At 30.2% G+C, this 23,073-nt stretch overlaps 3 protein-coding genes across 4 annotated transcripts in view; 1 reads left to right on the forward strand and 2 right to left on the reverse strand.

Moving 5' to 3' along the window:
• Positions 1 to 8,542, reverse strand: part of LOC122565886 (trace amine-associated receptor 9) — a 96,921-nt gene extending 88,379 nt beyond the window's left edge. The window contains exons 1-2 of the mRNA XM_043722441.1: positions 8,409 to 8,542; positions 7,993 to 8,092 (exon numbers count right to left, since the gene is read on the reverse strand). The gene's annotated coding sequence lies outside the window, so the exon portion shown is untranslated. The remainder of the gene's footprint in view (positions 1 to 7,992; positions 8,093 to 8,408) is intronic.
• Positions 8,543 to 10,516: 1,974 nt separating this feature from the next.
• Positions 10,517 to 19,498, forward strand: LOC122570794 (prominin-1-A). Of its 2 annotated transcripts, none has more exons than XM_043733654.1 (17): positions 10,517 to 10,609; positions 11,078 to 11,461; positions 11,758 to 11,813; positions 11,905 to 12,080; positions 12,574 to 12,761; positions 14,670 to 14,765; positions 15,004 to 15,206; positions 15,294 to 15,429; positions 15,677 to 15,847; positions 16,113 to 16,170; positions 16,539 to 16,733; positions 16,942 to 17,164; positions 17,234 to 17,533; positions 17,754 to 17,912; positions 17,993 to 18,126; positions 18,434 to 18,484; positions 19,343 to 19,498. In XM_043733654.1, exons 1-17 carry the CDS (start codon positions 10,594 to 10,596, stop codon positions 19,386 to 19,388), a joined length of 2,592 nt encoding a protein of 863 aa, XP_043589589.1. In that variant the 5' UTR covers positions 10,517 to 10,593; the 3' UTR covers positions 19,389 to 19,498. The 2 variants fall into 2 exon arrangements, with proteins under 2 accessions (XP_043589589.1, XP_043589581.1); XM_043733646.1 differs by having other exon boundaries at positions 10,519 to 10,609; positions 16,071 to 16,170; positions 19,343 to 19,496.
• A 737-nt stretch (positions 19,499 to 20,235) lies between these two features.
• LOC122571835 (insulin-like growth factor-binding protein-related protein 1) lies at positions 20,236 to 22,378 on the reverse strand. The gene is made up of 4 exons (XM_043736058.1): positions 22,191 to 22,378; positions 21,512 to 21,710; positions 20,624 to 20,927; positions 20,236 to 20,487 (listed from the first exon to the last, which is right to left on the reverse strand). The coding sequence occupies exons 1-4, from the start codon at positions 22,352 to 22,354 to the stop codon at positions 20,312 to 20,314; spliced, it is 843 nt and encodes a 280-aa protein (XP_043591993.1). The 5' UTR covers positions 22,355 to 22,378; the 3' UTR covers positions 20,236 to 20,311.
• Positions 22,379 to 23,073: the final 695 nt, after the last annotated feature.

Consider the following 23,073-nt stretch of genomic DNA (forward strand, 5'->3'; position numbering starts at 1 on the left):
TTTTTATGGTAAATCATCAATTAGCTTGTGTAAAATGTATTCTGAAAATTGTAGTGCAAGAGAGGCGACCCGGTATTCTGTAACTCAAAATAAGACGAAAGTCAACAATAACAAAATTGCGTTAGAAGCTTCATTTTCCAGAAAATTCAGTTTGAAAACTTGTTAAGTGCTGACTAATTCCTGACTATGCAGGAGTGAACTATTCTACATGCGAATATAGGTTGAAAATATACGACAAAATTTTCTCATTTGAAATCTCGTTTTCGAGGGAATCGAATTTGAATTTTTCGAGTATACGTGCACCAGGCTAATCCCTGGCTAGACATGTTTGAATTCGATTTTCTCAAAAATGAAACTTTCAATGCAGTTTTGTTATTTCTGATTTTCGTCTTATTTTGAGTCATAAAATCTTCTTAATTTCATTTATATCACGACTTTCCAGACACAAATAAAACGAGTTATAAAACACGTTACACGTAGGATCTCATTTATCCGATCTCATCGGGGAACAACCAGCTCATATATAATTGGAGTTCATATAACAGGAATGCAATTCTCACTGGAGAATTACTCATATTAATTACTCAGAAAGTTACATTAATCATATATCTAAAAACTAAATGTAACAAATGCCCTCGTGTCAGAGTACACCTGGTTATGCATTATTTTAAAAGAAGGCGTACATAAGATGTCTTCAATTTTAACAGCCAAACATTTTCAGCCTATTCTAACTGCAGTGGATCTAATCAAACACAAAAACAATGTATACAGATCATTTGAAATTTTATTAAAAAGTTATAATAAAAATTTGACGTTCAAAGTGATATCAACTCTAATCTCATGCTATCGAACTTTTATGTCTTTTTTACTTTAAATACGAAGATCAAATTGTTTTGTTATTTTGAAATCAAAATAAAACCCTATCAGTAGAGGACAAAAACATGATTTAAACATATATCATGTTCTTCCCCTGCGATTTTCAACTGGCATACAAGTGTCTAACTCTAACAGGATATTTCCACTGGCAAACGATGCGTTTAGCCGAAAGCGGTGAATACATACTCGTACTCGTTTGACACTTATAGGAAATTTGAGCTTTAAACTCTAGGACAGTGAAAGTTATATACTCTCATCCGTATGTATTAGAACACTTGCTGATCTCGTACAAAATATGGTAACTATTCTAGATAGTTAGAGAAATAAATCGATTAACATTTTGCATTTATAGCAGACAAAGATTCAAAGTACATGGAAAAGTAGTGTGAAAATTAGTGTTTTCAAGAATTAGAGAAATTACACGTATATTATCAAAAAGTATTATATCTAAATCCCATTGAAAAAATTTGATATAAAATAAATGCTTCAAAATGAAAATCTGAAATGAAAATATAATAGATTCTAACAGAAGAAATAGAATGTAATATTCAATATTATCGAATATTTAATAGCACGTATGAATATTAATATTGAGGAAAACTATGATTGATAGATATGATGGATATAAGCGAAGAGAATATTTAACTGTATTACGTACAATTGGTGAAATTTCTATCGCTATATTCAATGTATATATACACAGTCTTTACAATATAAGATTCCAAACGAGATAGTTTCTTAAAAAGTTTAATAATTTCCTAATAATAATTTATCAAATTAGCCTAATTTTTCTAATATCTTTTTGCATTGATTTTTTGATTTGTTAATATGAAAGAATAGTTTACTGAATATTTTCAGAAACTCTATTTCCTGATGTAGATATATCTCTTATCCCTCGCAATGTGGCAAATGTAAATGCAATAATTCGTTAATCTCGACTAAAAGAACTCGTTAATTTCGTTTCCATAATTTCCGTCCTCACCCTAATTCTCAAAAACAGTCGGACAGAAGTAACTTAATTATTCCCAAGCTAAATTCAAACCAGTAAAATAGAAAAGAAACTGGTAGAAATCAACGGAGGAACAAAGCTGCATTCAGTGCACCGAGTTAGAGAAAAAATTAACAAGAAAGATAACTTTTATCGTTTTTTTTCCTTTTTAGTCACCTTTAATTAAGATTAATCGAATATTAGCTTATTCAATTTGAAATAATTCTATTAGATCTATACTTTAAAACTCGTTTTAATATATCAAAACTTTATCACAATTCTTTTTATTGGGGAAAAAATAGAAATGATAAAAATTTCATTTCTTAGCAAGTGAAGTGATATCAAATCGTTCATCAGATCCGAGAGGCTTGGCTTTGTTCTTTGGTCCACTGTTATTCGCTCTTTTTATCCTCTGATCTGAGCCGAGCTCGGAGAATTGCAGGCGTAAGAACTTGCCAGGAATTCGTTAATACCGTCTTTAAAATCTTCACCGTATCGAAATTCACGGATCATTAGCGTATTTGGTAAGTGAATTCCAAAGTTTCTTTCCTTCGTGTTGCTTTCTTTTAACTTTGCTTTAATTGACTTCTCATATATATTATTTACTAATAAACTACCAAATATACGTAAGTTTAATTTCCTTTAACATAAATTTTTACATTTTACGGTAGGGAAGACGAGAGAAATTTATCTAACAATCTAAACATAAATCTGAATCGAATTTTAATAGTATAATACATAGTTAATATTCTTCTTGAATTAATTTTTTTAAAACAGAAGGACTAACAACCTTACCGGAATTGATCAATTCTGTATGCTTCATACATCTCAAAAGTCGCTTTAAACAAAAACAAAAATCGTGATTTCAAATTTCAGTTTACACAAGTCAAGTTATTTGACTTTAAGTAAATAACCAATATCTAAAATATTAAATAAAGAATATCTAAAATGGCTTAGTTATATATTTGTGAAATGTCTGAGAGAATGATAAAAACTCTGATTGAGTTTGTAACGCGAATTCCTCGCTAGTGGTCACTCCACGCTAGCAAGAATTCACACCTGGTAATTGAGACGGTGGAACCATTCACTCACTACTGCTCTATCGGTTCGACTGAAAGAATGAAACAATACGCAACTCCGATCCTTTGTCACGAATTCCTTTATTACGAACAGTCCGTTATATACAGGGTGTCCCAGTACTGATGGTACAACCTGGAGGAGATGATTGTACATAAGAAAATATATCGAAAATATGGAACAAATATTTTTCATTTGAGGTTTTGTTTTCGAGAAAATCGACTTTGAATTTCCTCCGAGTACGCGTGCACTTGACTATATCGTGGTTAAACGAGTCACAATACACACCATATGCCGTAGGTTTATGAGTAATAATAAGACATATAATTCTTAAGATTTACTTTATTAATGTAAAAATTGTTGAAAATGTTGGCCACCGTATTGCATACACAGGTGCGCTCTCTGAATTAAATTTTCGTGCACGCTTTCCAACATATTTTCCGTTTTTACTTCTGCGAACGCCAAAATGACCCTCGCATTTAATTGTGGAAGACTCGTGTTGCCTTCGGAATAAACTTTTGATTTAATATATACGTTTCTACATAAATGGATAAAGTAAATAATGGTTTGTATCGATATTCATTTAACCACAACATAGTCAAATGCATGCGTACTCGGAGGAAATGCAAAGTCAATTTCCTCGAAAACAAAGCATCAAATGAAACAAATTTATTCCACAATTTGCGACTTTTCTCATGTATAATCACTGCCCCAGGTTATATCATCAATACTGGGACACCCTGTATGCAAAAGAAGAAACAAGTTAGACATAGAGCAAAATTAGAACCATAGATATGACAGCGTTAATGGCACCAAAAAGTACCATGTCGCCTTTGATACAGAACTTTATAAAATCACCAATATTTTATATATTACGTTATATATGAAATGTATTAATTTCATTTATTTAATTTTAACCCGTATCTACATTCGTTTTCCCGAAAAAATCTTTCAGAAATTAATATTATTGCAAGCGCTTGACAAACAGAATAAATCGTTAAAGCTATTTAATAGTCAGAATGCGGAACATCAAAGCTATTTGATAGTCACAATATGAGATGCCAAGACCAATGCGAATCATGGCAGAAAATTAAGACAATCGGTTTTTACCGATATCCGACATATTGATTGTGTAGAAAGAAATGATAGAAATTTTCAATTGCACCTTACATTGTACATATACTGCATAGACCGTAGCGAATAACAACTTATTCAAAGAAGACCGAACCGATCGATTCGAAGAACAGTACTGATCCCGTAACAGTATTATGACAAACATTTTAATACCATCATTTTCACAATATGAATCTTTTAAAAGCTGATATTTTCATTCCGCTGTATTAAAAAACTGCGAATGCAATTTTTAATAGATAACTAATCCATTGCACACTACAAAAATTCTACCATCGCAACGTAATGCACACATACCTATATGTATATGCTTGTGTGATCATGTAGGGATGTAATAAAAAGGAATTTCTTTACTGTTAATGTTAGTGATCTCGTTGATTGAATTCAATATAATTTCTGAACTTTCCATAGAGGGCATAACGAACCTGTGATTTTTTACACGATCGGTATTTCAGAATGTGAAACACGATGTCTCATGAAGTAACAAAGCTATCACGTACCTCGTCTATAAGGATATTACAGAATATCATCTACCACCTAATACATTCTTTTATTCGACATCTCGTACGCAACATTCTTTTATCATTACACTAGTGTCATTCCCAACGTTACCGATCCAGCGTAGAATAAGGTTATAACATTTGTAGTGGTTAGAATTGAAACTAAATTTTAATAAAGAAAAGGAAATGGAATATTGTATGTATGGAATATTAAATAGCATTTAGAATATAGTTTCTGAAACAAAAAATAACTAATTCTCAGTAAGTAAAACTCAAATGTCCTTTTATAACAATTACCCTTTCTTGTTTTAATCATTTTATTTTGTACACGTTATTTCACTCTTGATCCTTTAATTACATACATATATATCTAACGTACTAAATATATTAATATTCGTATTCTGTAACAATCTTATTTATTGGGTTAGTATTTACACAAAATTACAACTGAAAGAAGAGCGTATAACACATCAAAATATATTCCGATAATTACATTTTAACCAAAATTGTGAACATATAATGCTATTTAAATTTGAATTAAGTTAGACATTAAAAATTCCTTTTGAACACAAAGAATGAAAAAAGAACTCGATTAAAATCACACGATTCGTTTCTAACCAAATAAAATGATCTCGTTTTACTATAACTTTAAATGCAAGAAGCAGCAATGTATAACTCAAATATTTCACCAGAACATTCTTCATTATAACACTTTATGACAATTTCAAGTAATTGACACAACATCAAATTGAAAGTACTCATCGGTATGAAACGGTATTTTCACAAAGAAATACTCCAAAAGGCAATAAAGCGTACTGAAAAAGAAATCAATTTGGTAGCCAAAAGGGCCATCAAAATATCTACTCGATGTAGACCCGATCAACAAACCGTAAGTGGAATACCTCTTTTGTCTCGCAACACTAATTTACTAAATTAACTTTAAAACAGCTATAAAATAGAAAATTCGTCAAATAAATCACGGATGTAAATAAGGGTGTTTTATTATTCTGCTATGCCGATTAATTTACTATTGATAGAACAAGAAAAAAGAAACAGAAAATTCCCAAAAACACACACCACAGCAAGGTGTTTTAATCGTTTACGTAACGCTAATAAATAGTAATCTATGCACTTATATTTAAATACACGCAACTGTAATGGTGAAATATCTCAAAGCAAATATATTACAAGCTATTGATACATGGTCATCTTTCGTGCAACCTTTTTAGCTGCAGTACATGATACAAGAACTGGAATACACACGTCCATAGTCCCAGTGAAATAATTTGGGGCATTTTATAAACGCAATATTAAAAAAGCTCGATCATTCATTGACGTAACACTAAATAGGAAGGTAATTAAAACAATCACGATGGAGGAACATCACAGCATTTCTTAATTCTTTTCTTAGAATTGTTGTACGTATAAAAAGCTACTTTTAATATTAACCACATTTATATGACCATAAATTGCAACTGTACAAAATTAATTAATTCCTTTCTATTAATTCAAATTTTAAATAAGAAAAAATTCTAATACTATTCTATAAGAAATTACAGTAATTTATAAAGAAAAGACTCTAAAAGCAATCGGGATATCTCGTCATTCGCAACGTTGCAGCAAACACTATCATTTCTTCGCGACACTAATACATAGAACAAACCGATGTTAGTAGTTTTTCGTAGCTCTAATTCAAACTGTAATTAGCACTCGTTCGCACCTCTAATCCAATTCGTAATTAATCACTCGCAACACTAACAAAACAACCGCGATTTGCCCAAATTAGTGGTAAACCGAACTGTACATCGGCCAAGAAACAAACTACTACTACTACTATTACTAAATACTAGAAACACTATTACAAGTACAGTGACAAAGTAACAGGAGTGATCTTGTTGATGATTCATAGAATGGGAAGCCATTAACCTGATAACTGCAGAATTTAGTTTCAAAAATCCCTTACGCGGTGCGTAATTAAAATCAAACAATGACGAGTATACACGTCAAACGCAAAAGCCTACTTAGAGACGACATCCTGAGACGCCTCTGATACTCGAGTTTAGCACACTACTTTCACGCTCTAATTTACATACTATTTTCCTGAAATCGTCTGACCACGGCTAGCGAGAATTGCGTAAAACACGATATAAATACGTGTATATCCCAATTTTGATTAGAAATTTTTATAATTGAATGAGTATATGCAACTACTAAAAAAATGATATTACTGTGATAAATGAGATATAATTATTGCTTATAAATTTTTCTTATATTTGAAATTATAGCAAATAGAGTAATAATAATCGAAAGGACGCAGTTCCACAGCTTAACCACACACACACACACACATACTGTGGAAAATATATCGTGCGCAATACGCTGGCGCATTGTCAATCACTAAGAAATTATTACAAGCTTATGAACTATGCTTATCGTGCTCAACGTCTTTCTTTCACCCACGTAACACCTGAGCACGTGAATTAAGTTCTCGCAATGGACACAAAAAGAGTTGAACCTAAAAATCCTGAGCTAAAATATATTAGTGTATCTATTTTTATCTAACGGGCTAATGATCTTTCATTTCGCATTTCCACGGCTTATTATAAATTATTACAAATTATTACAAATTATTATGATTTTATGCTTTACTTTACTAATTTAAGGAATCATTAAAATTCTAATACTGAAAGGAGAAAATTAGGAATGAAAAGGACTCTATGTATCTATCAAAAAAGAAGTTCAAGCTTCGTATAATGTAATAATTGACGCCAAGTTGAATATTAATGGGAATAGCCTCAGGTGATTCCTTTGTCAAAGTACATTTTCGACAAAATGAAAGCAGTGTTTCAAACTTGTTGCTTTGATCCCAAAATCTGCCTGTCGCCAAGTGCCTTCTTGCATTTGATATTCAGTAGCTACATGGTTATACGGAGAAATTTGAACTTCAACAGCTTTATGTTTGAAATTATATCCGTGTTTATAACATAAAACGTTACACAGCTATGTTATTAGATCTTAAGATAAAATATGATTAAATCAAAAATATTACCATAAAATAGCTGTAATGAAATTCGAAGATATCCGATTTCTCCGTTATATTCCGTTTTAGTAATTCCAACATTCATTATCTATTGAAATATTCACATTTCATCTATTTACGCATATTCAGTGAGCTTTCATCGATACTATTGATATGAAATTTTAATCATCAAAATTCGCGATATGCAAGAAGACCTACCCTGAACTAATAAATAAAACGCATAAAAAGGAAACGTTGCTACTCACGGATATAACAAATACACGTAGTCGTTATGCTCGCTAAAAATTCTGCGTAATACAACCAGTCACCCATGTCGATATGGACCTTTCATCCTACGACATGATTGGGTAACCAAAGGAACGAAAATGCATGAGACTCACCATTACGTACGAAGAGTAGTGCCATCAATGTTACTGCGGTTCAGAAAATGTCATCACGAAGGAATAGGATCCCATGGTGCAACTGGAGATTGTGAAAAATCTTCAGAGAAAAAGATAGAACTCTATTAAATTTAAATCTTTAGTGCTAATGAAGATTGAAATTCTAATAAACTGTAATAACGATAAACAATTACAATTCCAATCTACAAGCTTGAGAATTAGAAATGTAGAATCTAATAATCGTCCAAGCATGTTAGATGCTTTTATTTTATAGTTCAATACTGACACTTTCAAATTTTATTTCAATAAAAAAATTAATAGTTGCAACTCTCCAAATTATCTTTTTGATTAACAACGATTCAAACAAAATATGAAGAAATAAAATTAATGGAAATGCAATAGACAAGAATACTTACTACATATCTTTAATTCTTGAAGAGGTTAGATTCTTTTAAGAGAAGCACTGATTCTAATACCGAAAGCTGATATCGAATTTAAAAAAAAAATATGAGAAAAGAAAAATAAAAAACACTACGAACAAAAACTTCGCGTGTGAATTTTAACTGAATTTTCAATTATTAAGAGCTATTGTGCTCTAAAAAATATTGAAAACAACACTGCGCAACAAACATTGACTCTACTGACCGCATTGCACGCGATCATAAACATTCTCCGAAAATAAAGCTGTATTAGTAAAGAGGAGGGACAGAAAGGAAAACAAAATGTTTTATTTTCATATTTTACTTTTCCTTCTTCTAAAGTGTTTATTTAAGAAAATACTACTAAATCTGCCTATTAATTGTTATTTGCTCCTCAACAAGAAGGAAATAACAAAGAAGTGTACACATATATAAAATATTGTTTACAAATCATAAAATACTTCCTAATACTGCCAAATATCTATGAATCGATCGATCGAATTATCGATATGAATCACTTTGCAAAAATCCAGAAAATTGAGAATGTTCGAGAGAAACATTCTAACAGTAAACTGTGTTTGTAAACAATGTTTCATAAATATGCAACTATGCTTGCAATAAATCAAAATATTCCACTAAATTTCAGAACACTGCATAAAAGCTGCATCTAACCTTAAAATTGAAAGATGTCATTGAGATTCTTTCGTAACAATAATAAAAATTGTGATAAAAGTTATGATTCGTTTAATTATTTTGAAATAAAGAAATAATTTAATATATCCATACATGAAGAAGTGATTGGTTTAATCTCTTTTACTTTCATTTTTATGTTCATATATCAATACATGATAATAATACAATTATGCATTATCAATTACATATTATTATACAACGTATTAATTACTATGAAATTAGATAAATTATAAATTACAAATCATCGATCCGTCAACTAATTCATTCATGACTTTTATTCATTCGAGTTTACTCATGTAATTAACCAATAATCGATCGAATAATTTGTACAAAAGACAACCAACACAATTTAAAATAATTAAAGTCAACTATATTAACCTAAAGTAATAACCAAATTGAAATTTTGCCTCAAAAACTATTAATACAAGATTTGTATAAGTTAAAGCATTCAAATAATCGAATATATATTCAACCAACCAAAAGAAAAGCAAACATATTTAAGAAAGCTACTCAATTTTATTATACAGATTTATAATAAACGATTAAATGAATACGTAGTAATGAAATGGATTTAATAGTAGTGTATAAATGCTTACAAGATAGCAACGAAGGGTATTACGCAGTTAATAGATTAACGACGCGTCTCGAATGAGGATACACATGCCTTTCGACTTGATGACTTTCGACAGTCAAATGACTCCCCGCGCTACAGGTATGTCTATAAGCTTAGTGAGGGGTGGAGGAGGGATAGCACAATTTGGTGGGATAGAATTCGCGCGCGGTTTATTCAGGATTTGAATCTAATCTATCTATATTTGCGCGCACTAATTTATTTTAAACAGACAAAAGAGAAAGTTCTGATTATATTTTACATAACTTTACAAGAATTACGTTAATATTAAATATGTAAGCATATGTAAATATTCGCATAGGGATGTCAAAGGAAGAAAATCTTTTTATTACAGATGAATGATGAGATTTAAAAAATGTTTAAGAATGTCAGAAGTAAAATAATTTTATCGTTAAAGTATTAACTGAACTTTATATTATATATAAGTTAATATTAAATATTAAATAAAAAAATGCTATAGAAAGAAATTATTGATGTAGTTAAAATTACAGGTTGAGAAAAGCAATAAAATTAATGTTAGAACAATTGTTTTTATTTAGAAAATATGTTGATAATTTCAACAATTTCAACTATTTTAGTAGGTTAATTATTGGAGCTTTTAAATATTAAATATTTTTAACTTCGATATTTCTCATTTTAATGTTATACATATAATATATGTGCGTGTTTTTATATCTTTTCTATTAGAGTTCAACAACATCCACACTTACAAGGTTTCAAAGAAGCCTTAACAAATCTTTCGAGTGTCAGTTCACATATAGCCACGATTCAACAGGGTTGTTCTATCGCGTTTCCGCGTTATATGTATTATCTTATCGAAGAATATATCGAAAAACTGTAACGTTACAGTGAAAGAAAATGATCCTTTTGAAAGGTGTGCATTTTTTGTTTACTTATTAATAAAGACATTACAAATCTAACGAACATACTTGAGAAATGAATACTTAACTTCGATAATTAATTTCCTAAAATTTCGAATCACTTTTCCAATTGTTCCTAAACATACTGAACCTTGTGCTGTAATTTTTAATCAATACTAAAGAATATAAAAAATTATAGTTTCTACTTCGATAGATCTTTGACCGAAGATTTTTCTAAAATAACAAAATTCTAAACTGACATGTTTTTTAAATTCTTGAATACATGGAATAGGTCGTGACTTCAAACTGTTGAAAAAATAATAAACGATAAAAGATATAAAATGTTCAAAGTAAAATTGTTACAAGCGCAATTTTATAAAATAATATAAAACAGATATAAACATAATATACTATTTTACGTGCTTTGATTTTGTATATGCACCTTCTGACTATCGATGAATAAATCTTTCTAAATATTTTAGGAATATTTGTACTATTTTTTGCCTCGGAAGCTCTGGGTCAGTTTAAAGGTATAGTTGAAGCAAATTCATTCTCAAATAGCGACAATTACACTACTACGGACAGCTTTATCATTTTTCACACACCAAGTGAAGCACAACGTGATGGAAGAGAAATAGTAGCCGATGTTCTAGTTCATGGACCTAGAAACGACACAAATATTTCACACTTGAAGACATCTGTGATTTCTACAGATTGGAACAATTGGAATCCGAAACTTAAATTTCCTACGACCAGCTCCGAAAAACAATACAAAATGGCAAATTTACACTTGGACAGAGGAATATTTGTTTTTGATTTTCTACGGAAATTTCTGTCACTTATTCAACCTTATGACGTACCAGTTGGTAAAGTATACAATCTTGAAATCTTATTCATTATATTATATCTATACTTGTGTTTAAAATTTAATGAACACTTTGTATTGATATCATAATTTCAATTACAATATATTTTTTTATATTTAACATTGTGTTCTGTAAATAGTGAAAGTAAAAATTACAAATAATAACAATTTACTATGATATTCGTTTCAATGTTTTATGTTCAATGCTTCATTGTAGAAAAGATATTAAACAATCATTATTCAATAATTCTAAATGGCAGAAGCATTTTCTGAAACAATATTTTATATTACTTACAGATTTATTGACAGATGCGATAGAAAACCGGTTAAGTACGTCAAGATTGATTTCAGAGGTAAGACAAATTTTTCTATGCTTTATACATGACGCATTTTATCAAAGTATATAATGGAACTTTTTTTTTAATTTGGTTTAATTGTTAATAGTCAATACGCCTGGAAACAGCATTGCTGGCAGTGCTTGGTATGTGCTGCATTTTGTGCTGTGTAATACCTGGAATTGAGCTTTGGCTTGCATGTCGTCCAATAAGGGAAGATTACAAACCGAGTCAACATCCTAGCGCGCTTACATTTCTCCTGGCATTTTTCGTTTGTGTACTCGGGTAAGCATTGTTACAAATACTGATAGCGAAATTTTTAGATACAAGTTTTTCTGCAACAGGTATAACAAACTTCGAGAGATCACTTTATAATACGATTCATCTCATTTTAAATCGCATAAAAATTGCAATCATAATCGCCGCCTTTTGTCTTCAAAACTTATGATATTTGCTGATAATTGAAAAAAAATAAATTGTGCGAAATTCCAGCTTTCTTTTTAGAGTAATTCATAAAATATTCAGAATTGTTAAAGATCCGAAAACTTGAACGAAACAATAGATCAACTCATGATGAGACATTTATGTCGACAAATTAAAGGCATCTTCCATGTTAACAAGAATTGAGCATTTTTCAACATTTCTTGTATACACTCGAAAATACGCTATAAGAAAATACAATAAAATTAACTTATACATTTTCTTTAAATTAATAACTCCAAAATATTGCTACAAATTCGCTTACACGTATTCATAAATCTGTCTAACTTACTTTTAGATTGGGCATGATTACAATGATCGTATGTAATGAGACAGTATCTGCAAGCGTGGAACAATTTCCAATTGTAGTTGAAACTGCTTTACAAGACTTAAACGATTATCATAGTAGCACAACGATTCAACTACGCAAATGTCTTTCAAGGAGTCTAGATGTGGCTAGCGAAGCAATTCTTGCAGATCTAGACAGTAAGTAGAATTTTGTTTTCTTCCACGTTGTACCTACAAATATCGTTTCTCTATATAATACAATAAACGTGAAAGATAATGGGATTGATTGTCCTCATAAAAACAGATTGAATTTATTTGAAACATTTTTCCTGATAAAGAATAATTTGGGAGATAATTGTACGGAAAAATTAAAATGGAAGATCCTGGAAATTGTCGTGTACAATTTAAAAATATAATTAAAAAATGTGAGGTTGAATACGACGTTAGGTACATTTTCGGAAGATAAAAAAAATGCGAAAAAATTTTTGTAATATTATCCAATGACATCCATGAACGGTGAAATTAGAACATTCATGCGCGTGTAATGAAAGCTATAGAGATACTAAATATCTTATAATGGGTCTATCGTCGTTAATAGGCTAACCAGTCCTGCAAATTGAGCTCGTTAGTGTGAACAATACAGGAGATCGTATTATGTGCGTTTATCATTGTACAAAGCCTGATCCTATCGTGTTACGTACTGATTAGTAAGAATATCTTATCAACAAAGTAATCTATTGATTAAATAGGATAGATCGTTTTAAATTATAAATCCATTTATTCAAACCACCTGTGACTTGAATATTAAGAAAGTAATAACAGTGATAGATTGTTTAAAAACCTTACAAATTTACAACATTTATTTGATTTAATTTCATTCTGCAATTTATTACGGTATTATGTTAGTACACAATACAATATTTTAAATTAGGAATGTCTGAAAATATATGGACGTACAAATGGGAAATGATTAATCTTTATAACTAATGATAAAATATAAATGTTACAATCAACCTACTTACATAAAACGATGATCTGTTGTTGCATAACGCTTCCTTGGATAATCGCACGCTCTCTCCCTCTCCTATTATTCTGCAACCCTAACCGAGTAACACGGATGGGGAACGTCACCTAACTGATTATGAGTGACATGTGTCGATTATGTGTGATGAAATTTTATATATATACAGTTCGAAAATTTCAAAATATTACAATTTTTTATTAATTATTGAAAATTGTGAAAAATACATCCATGTAATCACACATGATGTCTAAAAGTATTCCATGCAAAGAGGTTGGTTGCGATTTCAATATTCGTGTGTGTATACGAACTTTCTTTTTAGTATTTTTAAATAGTTAAATCTGCCATCTTAAAACTTTGTAAAACAAAAATTGGAACATTTAAAAAAGAATCATAAGAATAAGAACGAAATACATGTATGAAAGGGATACGAAACTTTGGAAAATTCTGCACATTATTGTTTTGAACTTTGAGCTATAAGTTGACTCGCTCTTAAAATGTTAATATAAAATATAATTAATATAAAAATACAATTATATTATCTAATTTTTATATCATTATAAAAATTAGAATTTTGTATTTAACCTAGAACTTTGTAATTAGCAAATGATGTGATTAGTCCATTTACCGATGTACGTCGTGCGTGGCGCACGATGTAACTGTGCTGGAATTCGCGAATATTGAACGCTGATAGTGACTGAGGAGTAATCTCTAGTATGTCGCTTGACTACCTCACAAGCGGAATTGAGCTGCATTCTCCTTAGTACAATGCGCCAAGCGCTCAATCACGCGACAAGCGTTCAAAAGGTAGACGTCGATTTCCCTTTAAACTACTGCTCGAAAAATGACTCAGTCCAGCCGATATCCGTGAAATCTATTATAGTCACTAATCGCAATACGAATTGTCAAGCGCTTTGACATCTCTATAAACACAATATTGTTCAAATTCTAATTATCTTTTTACGTATCTTTATCAGTTATGTGGAATTATTATGGAATTTTAACGATATACAGGGCAAATTATCTACCGCAAAAGCGGAAATATTACGTATTTATATAAGATAAAATATGTTTCTTTGTTGCAGATATAGAAGAATTATTGGGAAAGCCAGTGCAGAATGAATTATCCACTGAAACAGGACTAGATAACGCATTAAATATGCTTGTAGATCTCGCAAATGGTAAGAGAACTATGACTAGAGTGTTCGTAATGTACCTATTTTAAACGTCAAAATAGTGAAATTAATAAAAGTAGAATAGTAAAAGTAAAGTAAAAGTAAAATCAGTTCTCTTATTGTGACTGACATTTTAATTAGTAAAATGGATATGACCACGTCCGATTTTGCATGTTTATGACGACGTGGTTGTGACAAACATATTGTACACATTATTTATCATTATAATATTATTATATTTCAGCCAGCTATAAAATTTCAAGCAATGTTGAATCTTTATTAAACGATGGTGAAAATATTCGCAGTCTTGGCAAGCAATTAAGTCGTGAAATTGATGATTTACGTCGAAATTTGGAAAGCATATTGAGAGCTTGTACCGGACGTGATCGTCCCCTTTGTACCATTATTGATTCTTTTGGATTACGAGTAGCTTTACGGATAGATCAGGCAAATTGAATCTACTTTTATAAAATTAGTATATACTGTTGTACGCTCAATGCAAAATGTATAACAACGGTATTTGTATTTTTATAGTTTCTGAGAGACGATCATTTGCTGCGTTTACGTGATTTGAAACGAGAAAATTTTACAGAAACTATTCGTCAAGCTCGAGGAGAGTATACGTACATTCCACAACATATTGCGAGGAATAGTTTAGAAGTTCGAAATCGTAAGTAAAAATGTTTGTTAATAGTGTATAATATTAAGCATCAACGCGAACAGTGAGTGTAGGAATAATTTGTGGAAGGATTGTGGTAACACAAATATTAGTATAAATACTGTTAATAGATATGTATATTGCACGTCTATGGTTGAATTTTTAATATTAATTTATGAATTAATAATATTCTTATCATCTTGATTGCATTTGGAAATACAGCGAAAGATATGATCAAATAAGAAGGAACGTCTTTCAGAAATTCGACGTGAAGTGAATAAAATGCGTGCAAGAATCTTCGATGAAGCACGAAATATGGAAGCAAGCAATTCCGAGCTCGTTAAACAATTAGAATTTGCAAGGCATCTAATGGATTATACCACACCATACATAATAGTCTTCGAACATGTCAGATGGCTTATAGGTATTGGTAAGTAATATATTTCCTTAAATTATATGTATATATGTATATATCTTCTAAAATTAAATTTTTTTTAAAGAATATGTATAGATATAACGATAGAAAGAGACAGGAATTTATATATAAAAGATATTGTTTATGAGAAGAGCAAATGGAAAAAGGATAAAAGAAATATAAAATAACTATAGTAGTAAATGAATAAAATACTATGGCTTCTATTTATATTTTATAGGTGCCGTTCTATGTATCTTAATTGTCTGGTTATTATTGTTAGGAGCTCTTTCTTGTCGTTGTGGTTCTTCTGAAGATAAAGTACGACTTACGCTTTTATGGTGAGGATGTTACATTTAATTGAATTTAGTGCATTTATCTTCTTAGTAATATTACAGTGTAAATAATACTAGATTATAAAATAATTTCCATTTGTACATACACATACACACACATTTTAATGAAATATGGGAGATATTTCTCGGTAAGATGTACTTTTTTTGTTGGTCATTATACCTTAGAGAAACATAAAGACTATTAAGGTTAGTACTCTGTCATAGAGAATAAAAAAGTGCATCGATCGGAGTACAAAAAAGTACTTTGAATGCTAACTGTACTTAACTATCTTTTATTTTTCCTTTCTTTCTTACATCAATCAAACAGCTAAATTATGAATTATAAAGTACCGATTGCACTTTTTACATTTCAGTGGTGTATTTATGGCTTGTTTCATCTCAATCATATTATGGGCAGTTTTTCTAATGACTTTGATGTTATCAAGTCATACAGAAATGTTAATCTGTCGTCCACTTCATGATCCGAATTATAGTACAATGCAAGCTATCTTGGAAACTCGAATATTCTTAGGAAAAAGATTAAGCGTATCTTTGAAAGATCTATTCGAGTAAGTGGATTAATTTTTTTGATGTATGTTAGAAATGAAAATTTATTGTATCAATAATACACATTTTATTGTGAATGGTACAACTAATAAGGGTAGTTACCCATAAAATAATATTCTAGTAAATTATATAAATAACGTTCTAGAAAATTTTAACAATATATAAATTGATGTATTGATTTACAAAATGATTAATAATCTGCAATTACAGAAAATGTCGAGAAAACGAGCCCGCGTATCCAGCTTTTGGATTAGGAAGTACAATGAAGTTAGAGCAACTTACTGCATATTGGACTTGGTCAAGCTTTACCAGAATTATATTAAAAATTAAGGTTGAATTGAAGACTTTAAAAATATTTACGCCGTATTTGCGACAGCAACTACATAATTTATTGTATGCTTGTGGCTTGAATTTAACAGAACATAGGATTATGGTATAGTAAATCCTTGATTAACACTTTCTATAGATAATTTAAATTTTTTGAAGTATTATTTGCCATTAGATCCAAGGAAGAATATTAAATAAAGATTTGGAAGCAATGTCAGATCAACTGGACAAAGTCACCGAACAAATGAGCGATAGATTGACAGCCAGAAGCTTGGAAACTATTGTAATAAATATGCAAGATTTGACTCTAAGGCGAGTGAAACCTTTAATAAAATTACAGGACGCATTGTTATATAAACTCGCTGCATTAGAATTGCAAGTGCAACCATTACGACAACAGGTTAATCAGTCGCTTACTAATTTGAAGACTATTCAATATTATATTGATAATCAAGGAGATAAAATTGCTCAATTGGTACGTATTATTTGACTTTCCGACTCGAAATAAAATTTAAAATTTTGTAATAACCAACGTGGTCTCAAAATAATCAACCATAAGTTTTATTAATTATTTACATTGTAAAAATAATCTTAAAATATAGTTCTAGATAAAAATGTTAAGTTGAGTTAGAAAGAGAGGAAACACTTTCTTTTATTTGATTCAACACTGTATTACAAATATACTTTTTGTACAGAAAACAAAGCTTTACACAGATCGACTAGCTAATTATTTGGATCAATGGAGATTCCACGTATTGTCCGAAATGGGCAATGGAGTAGCAAAGTGCCGACCGCTTTGGGACGTCGTAGAAGGAATTAAACTTTTACTATGTAGTCATTTTTTAGGTAATTTGGTACGTATATGTTGGAAGATATCATAAATATGCTTCAAAATATTATTCGAAGAAGAGTTTACTTTTTTTTAACTCCTCAGAGTGGATACTGGTTTGCTACGTTTTTATGCATAGTTATTATGATAGCAAGCACACCAACTGCTCATATTTTGTCTTTGATATATAAAAAATTTCCATCCGTTACAAAAGACGCTACTCTTATATCCACAAGATCGTAAGTACCAGAAATGTTCTGTTTGATATTTTCGGTAAGTATTTTAATTAATTTATGACATTAAGCACATTATGTATGGAGGATTTAAAAAGTTTTTAAAAGGTAACGAAATAACTAGATAGAAAGAGTATTTTAGAAGAACTTATTTTAGGATACATTTTTATAGGCGAATTTATAGATTAATTAAAAATTATTCAAAGATATTAAAAATTCCAAATAACTAATTATTTTAGAAATTTCATTAAGTACATTTATTATGCTAATATATAATATGTACTACACAATAATTATGTATTTTTAATTTCAGAGCAGATCCTCCGACCGAAACCAACGAACAAGAAAATTGGAATACACCCGAGTAAGCATACATTTCAGTTAAAAACAATATTTCCATTGGTATGAAATACGTAATTACATAGTTAATACCCTTTCAAAATGTAAAGAATTAATTAAATTTTCCATAAGTAAGGATTTGTTTAAGTTTAATATTGTTTAAAACAATATGTAAGTGACAAATATGAAAGATTTATATTAAAGATATATTGTACATTGTATGTCTTTGAATTATTTTCCAATCTTACTAGTATGGCCTTCTTATTTGACTTTGTCCTTTAACTATAGATATCATATTCTTCCAAACATTTCAGATAATTATTCAATAAAATTGTAGTTTTTTCATCCTATGAAATAGGATTTCATATGTGCAGTTAATTTTTGCACATGTCATAAAGTTTACAATTTTTTAAATACTTCTAACAAGCCACTTTTCTGACATATTGACAATACGATATAGCTAGTTCAAATAAAAATCTAATGATAAATATAAATAGCTAAATAATCTCGTAGATGACTCATCAGGTATCCATTGTCGTCTCAACAACCTGTTTACTCTAAGTTTGAACATAACTTGCTACTTGCTTTATCTCATCCATGCAGTTGAGTGATTACACGGATCCAATTCACAACCATTCGTCCAAGTAGCAATATATTTTACATATAACTCAGTGAAGAATATTTTTATCGCCGTGCAGTCATACTCAAAAGTCAGAAATATAATTATGTATTTTCAGCATGTAATTTATTGAAGCCAATATAATATGTAGTATTTATAAATATAAGCTTGTATAAGTAAACATTACGTAAATATCAAATTAATAGAGGAAAGTATATTCAGATAAATTATATCCATCATAATAATAAAACAATTCATTTGCAGACCACCACCACCACCACCACCCGAACCCGAAGAAGGATGGCAATAAAGATTAGAAATACTTCACCGGATAATTCATTCATATTTCTGCATTTCTGCATAATGTATTTTCACTTTTTGCAATCAGTACTTAATGCTTATGAAAGTTCTAATTGATTAAACGGTATAAATATTTGAAAGATTAAATTATTGTTATTAAGCTCAATAAATATACTACTTCTTTATTTATACGTTGATTAATTAACTTACTTGCCCATATGTGTATACATTATGCGCATACATATGTTCATGTTATTATAACAACAACTTTTCAACTCTAAGATTTTAATATAGTCAGATATGTAGTTTAATGTATATCCATGTATTCTGGACTGTATTACACAAAATACGAACCCGTTTTATTGAGTAGGCAGCAGTAGCTTGTCCGGTAGATAAATCCCTGCAAAAGAACTCCTTACAACCAAAAAAGTCTTCACACAGCCAAAAAAGTTGAGTCTTCATTCTTGTTAGTGAATGACACGACGAGAAGTTGGCACCGTAATTTATCCTGCTCAGCACCTCCTGGTAATTGTGAAACTAAAGGTGGACAGTTTGCTGTTTTATGATACATTGAGAGTTTCATATAAAAAGAATCCAACAAATCCATCCAGATGAACAGACTGTACAGAAATATGAAATGAAAAATTTGTCAAATATAAATACTTATAAAAATACTAACTTATGGAAACCTTTTTTATGATATTATGTCTGTTATGCAAAACATTTTGAAATTTCATTAGCACTATAATGAGGTATGACTGTATCGATAACAATTTTCTATAGTAAATGGTCAAACAGTTCTATGAATCACAGTAATTCTTCATATATAGATAACTAAATTAATGTTCACAAAATACTTTGTTTTTAACAAGCATTCGTGTAATTTATTTAACTTTTACAAATTCTGACATACGTATAAAAAAAATAACACATTTAGTGTTCCGACATAGAAACAAAAGATGCACTACTAGCTTCACCCCACGAATTTTTGGCAATGCAGTGATACATTCCAACATACTCTTTGGTGACACGAGGTAATTGCATCCATGATGTTCGCATAAGAGGTTCCGGACCGACGCTGCTATGAACTGTCGCTCCTTGGGCTTCACCTATCCACATAGAAATTGTAAATTATCACTTGTATTACTAGATACATTTAATCGAACTAAACAATGTATCTATAAATTATAATTATCGGACTAAATAATGTATTTATAAATTATAACTATGTTATTAAAAGCGTACCTGGCAGTTTCAGGACTTTCCTCCCATCTGCTGCATGAAATTCCCAAAAAATATCGGGAACAGGGAAGCCTTTCGCTTCACAATTTAGCGCTAATCGTTGGCCAAACACTGATAAAACATCTTCTAAAGGAGATAAAATCCAGGGACGGCTTTGACACGGACCAAGATGCTGTAACGTCAAGGAAGATGAACGTTTCCGTCTCATTGCCTCTTCATGCAGCGCACAAGGTGTTGTGTACGTTTTATTATCGTTACCACACGCTGGAGTTTGTTCCATACAAACGCAAGTGGCTTCTGGTTCGTCCTATATATAATTAAAAATCACATTAATTTAAATGAGTGTTCTAAAGATACAAATATATTCTCTAACTCTTTTCTACAGAATGATTCCGTAACTGAAATATTCCGCACTTATTTTTTGATTTAGAAAATATATGTTAGAGAAGAGGTGTGAATAAATATGAATAGGTAAAAAAAAATTAAATTTTCGCAATTATACTCATTTTACAATTGTCCGTAATGTATGTACATATATTTTAGAAAATTACGTGCATTAAAACCTTCTTGTCATTCTGCGTAAAAAAGTATTAAGTTTTTTTTTATGAAATTGCAACATTCTAAGTGGTAAAATACATTTATAGCTTTTACAGTCAGTAGAGACACAATTTGATAATGTTTCTCTACGAATTCAGTAGTACGTATCATTGCTTTCCACGCCCTACTTATGAATAAAATCGACATCCGCCATTTCTGTATCTGCTTAACGAACAAGGCAGAAAGTCTTTCTTCTGTAACGATGATACAAGAAAAACTGCTCTGCTTTAAAACGAAAAGTGAGATACGATATTTTATTAGAAATCAGTTAGATAATATTTCATTTAAATATACCTCTTTCCGGAGGTCCGACCTTAACTTGCACTCATAATTTCTTGCACATAGACCATCGTTACGACGTTTCGAAGGCAATCCAGGTATACTAGAATTCCAACAAGGTTCGCCATCCAATCGAGCACATATACCAGTTGCACAACATTTACATGGGTCGAGAACAGAACCTAATAAACATTTTCCAAAATCGCCCGGACACCTATATATAAACAAATCTTTTCAAAATTTACATTTATAAGATTGAATAAATGAAATTGCTATTTTAATTTACAATCGACTTATGTCACAAGAACATATTTTTCGAAAAGTAGTAACTGTTGAGGAAATGTCGAAACTTTACATTTTTTATTTTTAATGATTTTATGTCCTATTCGTTTTATCCAAATAATATATTAATATATTTTGTAATTCAGTAAAAAATCGATGGTGATTATCTTCGTATTTAATCTAAACGTAATACAATAATAGTTTATAAGTTGCAATTTATTATATCAATGCTAAACTATCAAGTTCAATGTCCTCGCATCATAGCTATAGCTTGTCTCTCCATGTATGTTATATCACTTTGACATTTTTACCTTCCATTAATAAATCAGCAAACTATATTCGTAAAGTAAATATAAATTAGGACACAAAACATAATTCATCCAAATAAACGTATTCTAATCCTAATAATTACCTATAATCGCCACACTCGATACATCCTTCGATGCGTTTCTTCTCTATGATCTCCGTATCTTCGTTAATTTCGATAGATGCAAAAGCGTTTCTTTCGAATATTGCAACACAGAATATAAACAAGTACGACAACGATAACACAGGAAGTGCTCCTTTACGCGTCATCTCGCTGACTAACAAGGCGAGAGTACTGACAAAGAGAGAGTCCCTTTCCTTGATTTCTTCCTAAGGGGGAGTAAAGATCCTCCGCTTTTCACATAACATAACATTAAGAAACAATCATGCAATATAATAAATTAATACAGAAATTATACCTTAACTTAAAAATTATTAAAGTTTCCCATATACATTTTCTACATCAAATTTTTATTATACTATACCTCTACCTTAGAGCATATCCCTATTTATACCCCGTTTTACATTTTCTCATGTTTCTCTATTTTATTAACAATTGAAGAACATTTGAACATGTTCAATTTCTTTCTGTGCAATTTTGAAAAGAAGAACATATGACTTTAACGAAGAATGTTAGTTCTCGGCTCATTTGAATTACTCAAGCTATATACAGATATTTGAACATAACGTTACATTCTCTTAGAAAGAATTTATAGTAAATGCTTCAAAAATATCAATAACTCTGAAATCAATGAGCAATGTTTGAATAAATGTTTTATAATTGCTTTTGACAAACAATAAAAATATTTAAGGACAAGGGGTAATTGACGTGTAAAATCTTTAGAAGCCTTTTTCTATTTGAGTATACTTTTAAAGACGCTATATGTTAAACGCTTGCAAAGAGATACTTCCGAAAGCGGATATTGCGAGAATAAAGCAACTGGCGTCTGGACAATCAATCAATTAGACGGTCAACTAGTTGAAATACT

This window comes from Bombus pyrosoma, linkage group LG1 (assembly GCF_014825855.1).
Source record: "Bombus pyrosoma isolate SC7728 linkage group LG1, ASM1482585v1, whole genome shotgun sequence".
Lineage (NCBI taxonomy): Eukaryota > Metazoa > Arthropoda > Insecta > Hymenoptera > Apidae > Bombus > Bombus pyrosoma.